Source organism: Orycteropus afer, unplaced genomic scaffold, assembly GCF_000298275.1.
Source record: "Orycteropus afer afer isolate SDZICR_OR568_19922 unplaced genomic scaffold, OryAfe1.0 scaffold00002, whole genome shotgun sequence".
Lineage (NCBI taxonomy): Eukaryota > Metazoa > Chordata > Mammalia > Tubulidentata > Orycteropodidae > Orycteropus > Orycteropus afer.
The window spans coordinates 24,432,132-24,444,499 of record NW_006921589.1 but is presented as its reverse complement, the minus strand read 5'-3'; the positions used below and the strand labels follow the sequence as shown (position 1 = coordinate 24,444,499).

The 12,368-nt window shown below is 39.0% G+C and overlaps 1 protein-coding gene across 1 annotated transcript in view; it reads right to left on the bottom strand.

The window, feature by feature from the left end:
* PLEKHM3 (pleckstrin homology domain containing M3) overlaps positions 1 to 12,368 on the bottom strand; it is a 249,371-nt gene that overhangs the window by 37,712 nt on the left and 199,291 nt on the right. The window contains exon 6 of the mRNA XM_007934715.2: positions 1,925 to 2,082. Within this exon, the coding sequence (XP_007932906.1) occupies positions 1,925 to 2,082 (158 nt within the window). The remainder of the gene's footprint in view (positions 1 to 1,924; positions 2,083 to 12,368) is intronic.

Genomic DNA, 12,368 nt, shown 5'->3' with positions numbered 1-12,368 from the left:
ACCAGAAGGCTGGCGGTTCAAACCCACCAGCCACTCCTCAGAAGGAAGGTTGGGCAATCTACTTCCGTAGTGATACTGCCTCAGAAACCCAAGGAAGGGTCACTGTGTGTTGGATCCGACTCAATGGCAGTGAGTTTGGTTTGGTTTTTGATTAATTTCTAAATATTTTGGAGTTTCTCATAATTTTTTCTAGTGTAGAGCTTTAACTCCACTCTATCAGAGAACATACCTGGTATGGCTTCAATCTTTTAAAATTTATTGAAGTGAATTTTGTGGCCCAATAGATGATCTATTCAGTTAGATGCATTTTTTAAATTAAATTTTATTAATTTTTTTCTAGATATAATTTACATACTATAAAATTCACCCTCTTCATCTTCCTTCTGTGGAGTGGCTGATGGGTTTGAACTGCCAACCTTCTGGTTAGTAGTCAAATGTCTCAGGCACTATGCCACCAGACCTCCTTAATGTATATAATTTGATAGTTCTTTAGTGCATTCACAAGATCATGCAACCACTGCCCCAACTCAATTCCAGAACATTTTTAGCACCCTAAAAATAAACTTGTATCTATTAGTAGTTATTTCTCCTTCCCTCTTTTCCCCAAGTCTCTGACAACCACTAATCTACTTTCTATTGCTATGGATTTGCCTATTCCAGACATACATAAACAGAAGCACACAATATGTCTCCTTATATGAGTGGTTTCTTTCACTTACCATCATTTTTTCCAGGTTTACTCACACTGCAACATGTATCAGTACTTGAATTTTTTAAAAGGCTGAACAATATTGTATGGATACACTACATTATGTTTATTCATTCATCAGTTGATATACATTTGGGTTGTTTCCACTGTCTGGCTATTATAAATAATGCTGCTATAAACATTTGTGTACAAGTTTTTGTGTGGGATGCATTTTGAAGACACATGTCTAAATCTCTAGGTTATGGGCCAAGTGCCTATATTCAAGAAAAAGCAGACTGCAGTGTGTATACATGTGGGTGTATATGTCTTTCTTTCTGTGTGTGTGTTCAACCCAAGTTCCTGGATATTTAAAAGTAGCTTTTGGGTTTAAGAGGCCAGAATGGCTGAGTCAATTCTTAAGTCCCAGCTCTACCCTACATGTTTCAACTCTCCCTGGCTATATGCCTCACCTTCTGTTCTGAACCACAGAGTGAGGCATGCAGGGTGGGAAATGAGCCATGACATTCATGTTCAACAAATCCAATACACATACACACAAACAGTGGATATTTCTATTATGCTTTTGGGATGAAAGGGGAAGTGATACGTATCATTTTGTGATTCCAGAAACCCAAGTCAAAACCTTGCTCTCAAGTAAGTGGGGAAACAAGGATCCATCAATCAATGGATGTGATGATGCCCAAATATTACTTTGGTTAGAAGAATAAGCCCACATAAACTCCCAGTTTTCTCTCCTCTGAGTCTTAAAACTTCCATCACTACCCTGTAGTGCATCTGTGGAGACAAGCATGTGGTGAGCCAGACAGCTGTTCACCAGTGTCCTCTAGTTATATTCTCAGAGGCCCATCCAGTTTCGGCCTTCCTCTGTGACTGCCACATCCCACTGCCTTTCCCTTGGCCCTGAAAAGGTTGTGGAGATTCTTCTTCCCTATCTTCATTCTAAAAACTAATCTGAACATTGTTTGTCACCTAAAAAGGCAGAGCTAGGCTATGTTTCTTTTCAACTCTGTTATCTCATTCTGGAAAAAGATAGCAAGGTAAAGTCTGGAATTAAATATAAGAACCATTGGTAAAAAATGCTCTCCAAGCAAAATGGAAACCTGAATCAGGTGAAGAGAGAGAAACAGTACTTGACTAAAAAGTTGGTCTGCCTTTGCCAAATAAAACTGCATGTGACACATTCAGGTATTCTGTTATAGACAAGATGTTCTGTACCTGCTTGTTGAAATATCCTCAAAGGGGTAGAGGATCTCTCCATTGTTACAGATTTCACAGATGAACCCCTTCTGGCTACACAGACTGCAGCTGTACACGTGTGAGGTGGCAAATTTAACGACCTTGCCCAAGAATGGAGCCAGCTTTCCCTCTATCACCTGCAGAAAGAGAAACGGGACAGGGAAGCACAGTCCTTGAGAAGAGAAGTCTTGCAGATGCAGGAGGACTGGAATTCCTTTCCTTTACACAACAGGAAAACCTCTAATTACAATTTCTCAGCAACTCTGAGAAAGAAAAGACATAGTATTTTAGCTCTGAAAGAACTCTCTGGTTTAAACCACTGAATGTTGGAAAATGAAGATGCTGACAGTGGCATCACTGGGGTTGGTGTCACCCAGTGTGGTAACTCATGGGGTAACCCTCTCATGGACCTCCTCCCATCCCAGACCATACAGTCTCCTTAGTAATGTTTATGATCCATTTCAATTATTGAACAGTATGTGATATAGTTTCAAATTGCTTAAATGTAATTAATATTTCTTAGATTATATGAATACTAATAGCAAAATTATTTTGTAAAATCTTTCTACATTGAATTACATTATTAGTTGTGACATTATTAGTAACTGAGCAGAAGCTTTACTTTTTCTTTCTTTTCCTTTAATTACTATTTCATTTTCAAATAGGCTCACAATACTATTACCACAATAGTGTAGCTAAAACACCAGAAAACTTGACAAAAAAACACCAGCAGCAACAAAAACAACAGCATGTGCTTGTAGCAGGCACAGATGAAACCACATGATTCAAAGTATCATTGTAATTGGGTAATAATGACAATTCTGACTGCATGCTTCCGAAGGTTGAAAAAGTAAATCAGCACAGAATTTTAGCCTTGTAGGTACATTGACAGATGTAAACTGGGCTTGCAAAAATTGTTTTGTTGTTACAAGTCACTCCAGGATATATTTTCTTTCTTTTTTAATTGTTATTTGGGTGAAAGTTTACAGAGCAAATTCACTTTCCATACAGCAGTTCACACACCCACTGTCTCGTGACATTGACTACAATTTACCACAATGCAGCAGTTCCCCTTCCACTTCCTCCTGATAGTGACCTCTTCCCTGTGTCCATCCCTCCATGTACCCCTGCCCCCTGAGCTCTCTCCCTGTGCATAAATAGCCCTTCTTTCTCCCATGATTGTTCTCTCCAAGGAGTATATCTACCTCAGGTACATCCAACTCATATGCCTGTCTTTTGTTTGGCTGGAAGCCACAGGTGTGGATTCAATTCCAGACCTGAAGGGCAGCTAGGAGCCATAGTCTCAGTGGTTCCACCTATCAGATACAGGGATATTTTTAGAAAAAATAATGAATTTCTACTGAAACACTGCAAAAAAGTTTATAGACAGTAATTTTGATATCATTCCCTTTTGCAGTGTCACCCAGTGTGGTTTCCATTCCCCCTCTCCCATCTCCCTAGTGAACCTAGTGGATGCTGAGACTTCTTTTGCATGCCACTTTCTTTGTAAGAGCTCTGGTGGCATAGTGGTTAAAGCATTCAGTTGTTAACCAAAAGGGTGATCATTCAAATCCACCAGCTACTCCATGGGAGAAAGATGAGGCAGTCTGTTTCTGTAAAGATTTATAGCCTTGGAAACCCTATGGAGCAGTTCTACTCTGTCCTATATGGTCACTATGAGTCAGAATTGACTCAATACCAGTGGGTTTTCTTTGTAATGTGGTGTAGGGAATTGAGGTTCAAGAAATGGGGAACCCTACTTTCAGAGATCAAGTTCATAGTTATGGTGTGGTATAAGGGGAGTGTGTGGTTTTCCCAAAATAGATTAAAAACATAAGGGTAAGTATTATGTAGAATTTTATGTTATTTCAATAATACCTTTTCTCGGATGAATTAATGGGATAGCTCTTTCACCATATCATCCCAAGAATATATAGCAACTGTGGGGAGGGGTAAAAATATAGTATACAACAATGCAAAGAGGTTGTAAATAGACAGTTTGAGAAGCATATTCAGACTTAGATTTTTTCTTTTTATCCTGTACACTTTTTTTTTTTTTTTTAAATGAACTGATTTAAAGATTGGGAGAGTCTACATAAAAGTCTAGACTCTTGGCATATTTTGGAAAATAGAAGAACTTGCAAAACTAAGCCTGAATTCCATCATGATAGTAGGGCTGCTTGCTCCGCACAAGGCCCGTTTCCTCCAGTAACAGTCACCCCCCAGGCCTGGTGTCTTCCACCTGTTTGTGTCTCATATTCACCTGACCTCTTGGGTCTGCACACACCCATGAGTTTAGGACCATGGTTAGTGAGATCCCTCCTCACTTACCTCATACAGCATGGGCTTCAAACACTTCAGCAGTTAACACACTAACAAAATAAAATTTGCCTTTATTTTGCCCACATTAATGTTAGCATGTGCATATAACATGCTGATTTTGATCTTTTTAAAAAAAGAACAAAATTAACTGTACTTTGGAAATAACTGATAACATCTGAAGGAAATGTAGTAAACCATATCTAAAAGAAATTACAATGTCAAGATGAGTATGTAATAAACCAAACCAAACCAAACTCACTGCTGTGGAGTCAGATCCAACTCATAGTGACCTCTTCTTGGGTTTCCGAGGTGGTATCACTACAGAAGTAGATTGTCCCATCTTCTTTCCAAGGAGTGGCTGGTAGGTTTGAACCGCCAGCCTTCTGGTTAACAGTCAAGTGCCTTAGGCACTAGCTACCAGAACTCCCATGTAATAGTAATAGACAATATAAAAATAAAAGACTACAAAGAATGTAATCATGTGTTCTGCAGTAAAATAAAACTATACATTAATATTTGAGATAAAAACTGAGGTAGTTTTTAAAACATCATGGAAGAATCCCATGGTGTTTTAAAACAAATACAGTAGTGGTTACCTCTAGGGAGGGGAACAAGTTGGAGAAGCAAGTCTCTCATTTTGCATATTTTTGCTTTTTGCATTTTTTCACAATTAATGTGTATATCTTTTGCACTAAAATGTAAATAGTGAACAGAAAAATCAGGTTTACTGCTTTATAAGAGTAGAGTTTTTCCTTTAAAAATGGGGTAGAAAGTATCCTGGGTCCAGCAAATATGTTTTCCACCATTTTTAACGTGTTCTCCTCTGTATTACCTTTAGGAAGCCACAGAAAGACCGCCTTTATTTTTTTTCAGGGTCTGTTAACTCCAATAAACCTCAATAAGGCATCCTTCTAATACCAAAACATAATATATACTTTCTAACAAATAACCACCACCAAATCATATACTCAATTACCCGTAAATACTTTTCAGTGCATCATGGGGTTATTTCTAAATTGTGGTAACTTCAACTGAGCTTGGTTTTCCTTATCCCATTTTCCCCTAAACAACTAAGGTTAATAACACATTTCAAGAGATGCACTAGCAAACAATAATACATTTAGGGGGAAATAACCAGGATATAGAACAGTATGGAAGCCAGGTGAATAAAGATTGTCTGAAGGAAGTGAAGATAAGAAGACCTCAAGGAGGATATGACAGTTATCACCTATGACAAAAAGATAAAATGAGCATCTGTGCGTGCATCTTTTCCTCTACACAGGGGATAGGGTATAAACATTTTGAAGGTTTTAAAAATATTTTATCAAATTACATTGTCAGAAATGTTTATTTATTCTTACTTAGAGTTAATTCTTATTAAGAATAAGACGCTTATCTCTATCTTATTAAAACTTCTTTTATACTTGTTTGATAAAAGTGTATGTTTTTCTTCCACCTTGTAAAAACCATTCACATATTTTGGCTATTTCAAGGTTAAACTTTTATATAGTATTTTTCCTTATTAGGTACTCCTGGTATACCAGAAAATATTGGCACTTAGCTCTGGCGGCGCAGTGCTTAAGTCATTTGACTGCTAACCAGAAGGCTGGTGGTTCAAACCCACTAGCCACCCCTCAGTAGGAAGGTTGGGCAATCTACTTTTGTAGTGATACCACCTCGGAAACCCAAGGAGGGGTTGCTACATGTTGGATCTGACTTGACGGCGGTGAGTTTGGTTTGAGTTTGGTATATATCTTACATATAAATATATTACTGAACTTTCATCAACACTAATTATTTTTATGTGATTCTTTTGGGTTTTCTGGAAACAACTGGTAGTTTCTTTCTAATATTTACACTTCTTGTTTATGTGTCACGTCTTACTGCATGTCCAGCACTTCTCAAACAATGTTAAATAATAATGGTGTTTAAAATCAGGAAAGGTGTATGTCGGAGTTGTATCTTTCACCATACTTATTTTCACCATACTTATTTATGCCGAACAAATAATCCAAGAGGCTGGATTATGTGAAGAATGAGGCATCAGGATCAGAGGAAGACACATTAAAAACTTGGAATATGCAGATTACATGACCTTATTTGCTAAAAGTGAAGAGGACTTGAAGCACTCACTGAAGAAGATCAAAGACTACAGCCTTCAGTATAGATTACACCTCAACATAAAGAAAACAAAAATTATCAAAATCATAGACCAATAAGCAAAATCATGATAAACAGCAATTACTGAAGTTGTCAACAGTTTCATTTTACTTAGATACACAATCAACACCCATGGAAGCAGCAGCCAAGAAATCAAATGACGGATTGCGTTGGGTAAATCTTTGGCAAAAGACCTTAGTGTGAAAAAGCAAAGTTGTCGCTTTGAGGACTAAAGTGTGTCTAATCCAAACTATGGTATTTTCAGTTGTCTCATACGTCTGTGAAAGAGAGACAATGGGTAAGGAAGACTGAAGAAGAATGGATGCCTTTGAATTTTGGTGTTGGACAAGAATATTGAGTATACCATGGACTGCAAGAAGGACTTTCTGTTTGGTAAAGTAGAGGGTCAACTAAGAAGATGAAGACCCTTAGTGAGATGAATCGACATGGTGGTGACAGCTCAAGCATAGTGACGGTGGCACAGCACTGGCAGTGTTCCATTCTCTCCCTCTACTCAGGGTTGCTAGTCAGAGCTCGCCTGATGGCCCCTACCAGCAACAATAGTGGCCGTTTGTGTTATTTCATCGAGAATTAAACTGGAAATGATGTAGTCCACTGTTAGTAGCTCTTTATCTCCATGAACCACATATAGCCTGTCATTGACCATGGTTTTTTAATTCTCTCTTATAATAATAGCTTTATTGAGATCTTATTTGCACACCATACAACTCACCTGTTTAAAGCACATATTTCAGTTTTGCAATTATTGCCACAATTTCAGAATATTTTAATCATTTCTACCAAAAAAAATACCCTGTAGCTATTACCATTCACACCTCTTTCCCCTTATCCTCCAGGACTCTGCAACCATTAATCTACTTTTTGTCTTTACAGATTTGCCTCTTATGGACACTTCATATAAATGGAATCAGACAGTGTGTAGTCTTTTGTGACTGGCTTCCTTAATTTAGCACAGTATTTCCAGAGGTCTTGTTAATTCTCTTTTAAATGTCTCTAGTATACATCTCTTTTTTTCATCTTACTCCTTGCTCTCATTAGTACTCTCTAGATTACTCCTAATTTCATTTCCTGATGCCAGTCCTTTTTTTTTGATCCATCCAGCATACATATTAATCAGTTTTAGATATCACTTTCATCATGTTATTACTACTTTCCTCAAATCTTCAGTGAATTCTTTTTTTTAATCGTAGATAGAAACTCTTCACTCATTCATTCTATAAAATTCCACAGAGTTACTATGTAATAGATACTGGATATAAGAGTGAACTGGACAGGCGTGGAACTTACATTTTTCCTAGTGTACAAGTGTCTCCATAAACTGATTTCAGACTGCCTCTCCCAACACATTTCCCAGGTCCCAATATACATCTTCTGTCGTGAGCAAACTTTCCGAGGGTAGAATATGCTTATTCTTGCTCCTGTGCCTTCACCCATGTCATTTCCTCTGTGTCTTCTCTTTTTTTCTTAGCACTGACTTATATTTTACCCAGGCTTCATGGCTTAGATCTGTCTCGATATGGAAAGTCATCTTTGACTTCTTCAGCTGTCATTGACCTCTTAGGCTTCTCCCTAGTTATTGAAACCTTTATATCACAGAATTTGCTGCTGTTTCATACTCTTGGTATTGTTTAACACATGACTGTTTAACTTATCCAATTACATACTGGACAGATATTAGGTCATTTTCACCTACAAAAATGGCAGTTTTATATTGTTATTGTTGTTATGTGTCTTCGAGTCGGACCCTACTCATAGCGACCCCTCCTTGGGTTTCCGAGGCGGTATTACTATGGAAGCAGATTGCCCAACCTTCTTTCCGAGGAGTGGCTGGTGGGTTTGAACTGCCAGCCTTCTGGTTAGCAGTCAAGTGCCTTAGGCGCTATGCTATATAACTTGCTTGAGGGCAAAGATTGAGTCTCACAGCCCTCTTAAATATCTTCTCTTCCAGGCCCCTAAATTCTTGTTGACTAAGAATGCCTTTCCTCTTTTGTCTTTGGCTGTCAGCAGGGGCTGTCTTTGTGTCATTCTGCTGTGCAATTTAGGTAGAAACGTAAAGTGTGCATGGGCCTCATGGCAGTTCAGATGTTCAGGGCTTCCCCCGATCCCCTTTTCTCTTACTTGGGATCAACTGCTCCTCCAATTTGTTAGTTTAGGTTTTTGGCCACGTTCTGAAGGACTAAAATTGCTTTGAAGTTTTTCTTACAGAAAAATATCCTGTAAATTTATTTTAGAATTTGCAAGCTTATTTTAATATTACAGAAAGGAAAACGTTATACTTAAAAATTTTCAGGGTAGTTGGAGAAATTTAGAAGTATTAAATCTTATCTTTGAATACAACGACTAGCAGCACTGGGGACAGAACCCACCTACTCTGGCTTCTCATTGAGCCGTCTCATCACTGCTTTGGCAAGTTCCTCAACCTCTCTGAGATTCAGTTTCCTCAACTGAAGAATAGGATTATATCTACTTTGCACAGTTGAGGGAAGGAGCAGACTTAATATACTAAGAGCACTGAGCAGTGTATGACTTAGAGCAAGTTAACAGTAAACTTGTGTTGCCGGGTGGTGTCTAGTCAATCCTGATTCACGTGACAGAGCAGAACTATCCCACAGGGCTTTCTTGGCTGTAATCTTCACAGAATGGGTCATCAGGTCTGTCTGCTGCAAGCCGCTGAGTGCATTCGAATCACCAACCTTCTGTTTAGCAGCCAAGTGCTTAACTATTATAACACCAGCTCTCCTTAAACAGTAAATAGGAGCTTATTATTAGCTTATCTTAAACTAAACAGAAATTTTCTGTGATTTAGACTCACTCCTCCTTTCAAACACTTAAGATTTATAGCAGAGGGAGGAAAAGCAGGCATGAAGTTCATATGTTATAAGGCATCAAGTCCTTCCGTTTGGATGGGAGCTGTAGAAGTTAACGTAAAGCCCTAAAACCCCAAAACCAAACCCACTGCCACTGAGTGGACATTGACTGACAGCAACCTCCGCAGGGTTGTCAAAGCTTTAAATCTTTGTGGAAGTAGAGTGCCTCTTCTTCTCCTGTGGGGCATCTAATAGGTTTGAACCATCAATCTTCTGGTTAACAGCCAAATGCCTTACCCCCTGCACCACCACAGTTCCTGTCTAATGTACGGCAGTGAGGTCCATTTCCCTTGCTATTGCTGTAAATAAGAGACGAGGCCTGGACGAACATATTTACTTTTGCCAAGGCCAAAATGCTGGGGGAAGACATTTAAGACACTTCAAATTTGATCAGAATCACCATGTAAGACAACACTTTAGTGATGCCTGGACATTGTCTGTCTTACTCCTTTCCTACTTGTAATTAAAATGTTGTTATGTGCCGTTGAGTCAGACCTGACTGGTAGTGACCCCTCCTTGAGTTCCGAGGCAGTATCACTACTGAAGTAGGTTGCCCAACCTTCCTTCCGAGGAGTGGCTGGTGGGTTTGAACCGCCAGCCTTCTGGTTAGCAGTCAAGTGCCTTAGGCACTATGCTACCAGAGCCCCCATGTAATTAAAATAGTCACAGGTTAATATAACATTATACCAATCCATCAACAGTCAGAAGGCCACATCATCTTTAGCATTAGAAGGCTGGTGGCTTCAGTTAACCAGGTTATCATTTGGATGTGTTATGAGCAATAGTGAAACAGACTTCTGAGATGAGGTTTAGCATATACTACCATTTATTTCCCTCAAAGTACATGTCTACGTGAACAAAACCATGACAAAGTAATTAGCAGAAAACACACGTAGCTCTTCCCCCATCTCCTCACCCTCCTGCACTCAACCTCCTTCACCTTCCCTGTATGTACACCAAATTGCCCTATCTCCTTGAGAGAAGGCAGATGTCCACAACAGGGTGAAAGGGTTTATTTCTGTTTTCAATTAAATTTAATTTCTTGTACTAAGGAAGGTATTAGTCTGATTTATTCACTTGGGGAGTGTGTCTATATGTGATGATTTCAGAGGTGCTACACTGAGCATTCAAAGAACACACACTTCCATTCGTAACTTAAAATTATGTCATTTTAACACTGTAGAACAAAGACAAAATGCAACATCAATCTGGTATCTTCTTCCAGATTTTGCTATTTTTCATTTTTGCAGTCTCTCTACAGATTCTTTTCATGCTCTGTCATTTCAGTTACTTCTAGAACTTAAAGGACTGTGCAATATCATTTTTCATGATTCAGCCAGCTAGCAAGTATACTGAATATGTTACCCTTCCTGTGTGCAGGCAGCCCACTAAAGCTGCCGGGTCAAACTTTCAACTCAGGGATATATACCCCCACCTGCTCCCCCCATTCTGGTCAACATGGTCAGCACTGAATTCGAGGCCTATGGCTTTCTTGCAGACTAAGACAACAGACTTTATTTGACTTACTTTCTTGCAGACCAATCAAAAATTACAATTAAGTTAAAAAATAACCTAGTACTGCCTTCTCCAAACCACAGTTTCAGAAACAGCTGCTTATTACTCATGTGTGGCACCAGGAAATTGCAGTGTCATGTTCAAGGTCTGCAGCCAGTAGAGATCTGTGGCACTGGGAGAAGGGTACAACTGATAGTTTTATGTCCGTTACCTTCATTCCCTCAGCACCACTACAAAATTCAAACTCTACAGAGGGAGGGAGACAGAGCACTAGCAACTTGGAGAAAGAAAAAGACAGAAAAGGCTCTTTCTCAGAATTTCTTTATGCATTGGCTAATTCCTTCCCCCTGATTTGCCAACTCACCTTCCATTTCAATGCAGACATTCCTTAGCCATTGTGTAACATCTAGATTCTGGGCAACTGTTGGGAATACTTTTGATGAAGAGGGCTGCTGCACTTGACAAATGGCCCCTCCTCTAAAAGTCTAACCAAAAGACCCAATTCATGTTGAACAAAGCCACCTGCCACTCATTTGCAACAAGCTAGCTTGATGGAATGGGAGAAACAAAATTGTCACACATTGTAAAATGATTTCAAATACAACCTACTTTGCATTTGCTTGGCCCAGGACCATGAAAGGTTGTACTGAACCAATTCACTCCAAGCACTGTTTCTTGGCATTGATAGGTGAGTGGAGTGAAGCCCTGATACTCTAGTGACCTAGGCCAGGTGAGCCCATGGAAAGTTAGGAACTACCAGTCTGCAGAGTCTGCTCGGGCTTGAAAATTCTAATACATGGTGGGAATACTCTAAATCTTCATTCAACTTTACTTCTTTTAATCATAACTCTTTACAAATAAGAAAAAAAAAAAAAAAAGAAGAAGAAGAAGCATGGGAGACTTTCCTATTCCAAAAAGTGATAAAACTACATTTTCCTGTACTTAACCTTTGAGCCCCTTCTCACAGCTCAAGGCCAGGATGTTTGTAAGTAAACAGAAAACTACCTCTTTTCTTAGCTGCTCTTCCCTAACTCATTATGAGACTGCTCTAACAGGACTTAGTTTTTGGCTAATTAAGCACTTCACTGAGGGTGGGTTATAATATTACCAATTAGCTCTTATCTGATTCTCTCCCAAAAGTGACAATTCTTCCTCTAACTTTAGAAACTATGTGATAATTTAATCTGAGTTAATGTAATTAGGTAGATTTGTGAGTGACCACCATCATGTCTATCAAATTACTTTTTGCTTCCTGCTGGAAACTAAGACTTAGGGAATAAAAGAAAAAGGAATTTTAACTTCAATTTTCTTCAGTGGTTAGAATGGCACAATGAACCCAAGAACACCAGTTTCTGATTCAGAAACACATACAAATTGGGCCCACTTCAGGCAGCTTTTCTGCACTATGTAACAACGTCCTCAAAGGGTACAGCATGGTCAAGCCACACCTCCTTGGAACTTCAGTAAAGCATTTGTCAAAAGTAATGAAAATTGGAGTTCCGGCAAGATGGCGGACTAGGCAGAAGGACTGCACAGAC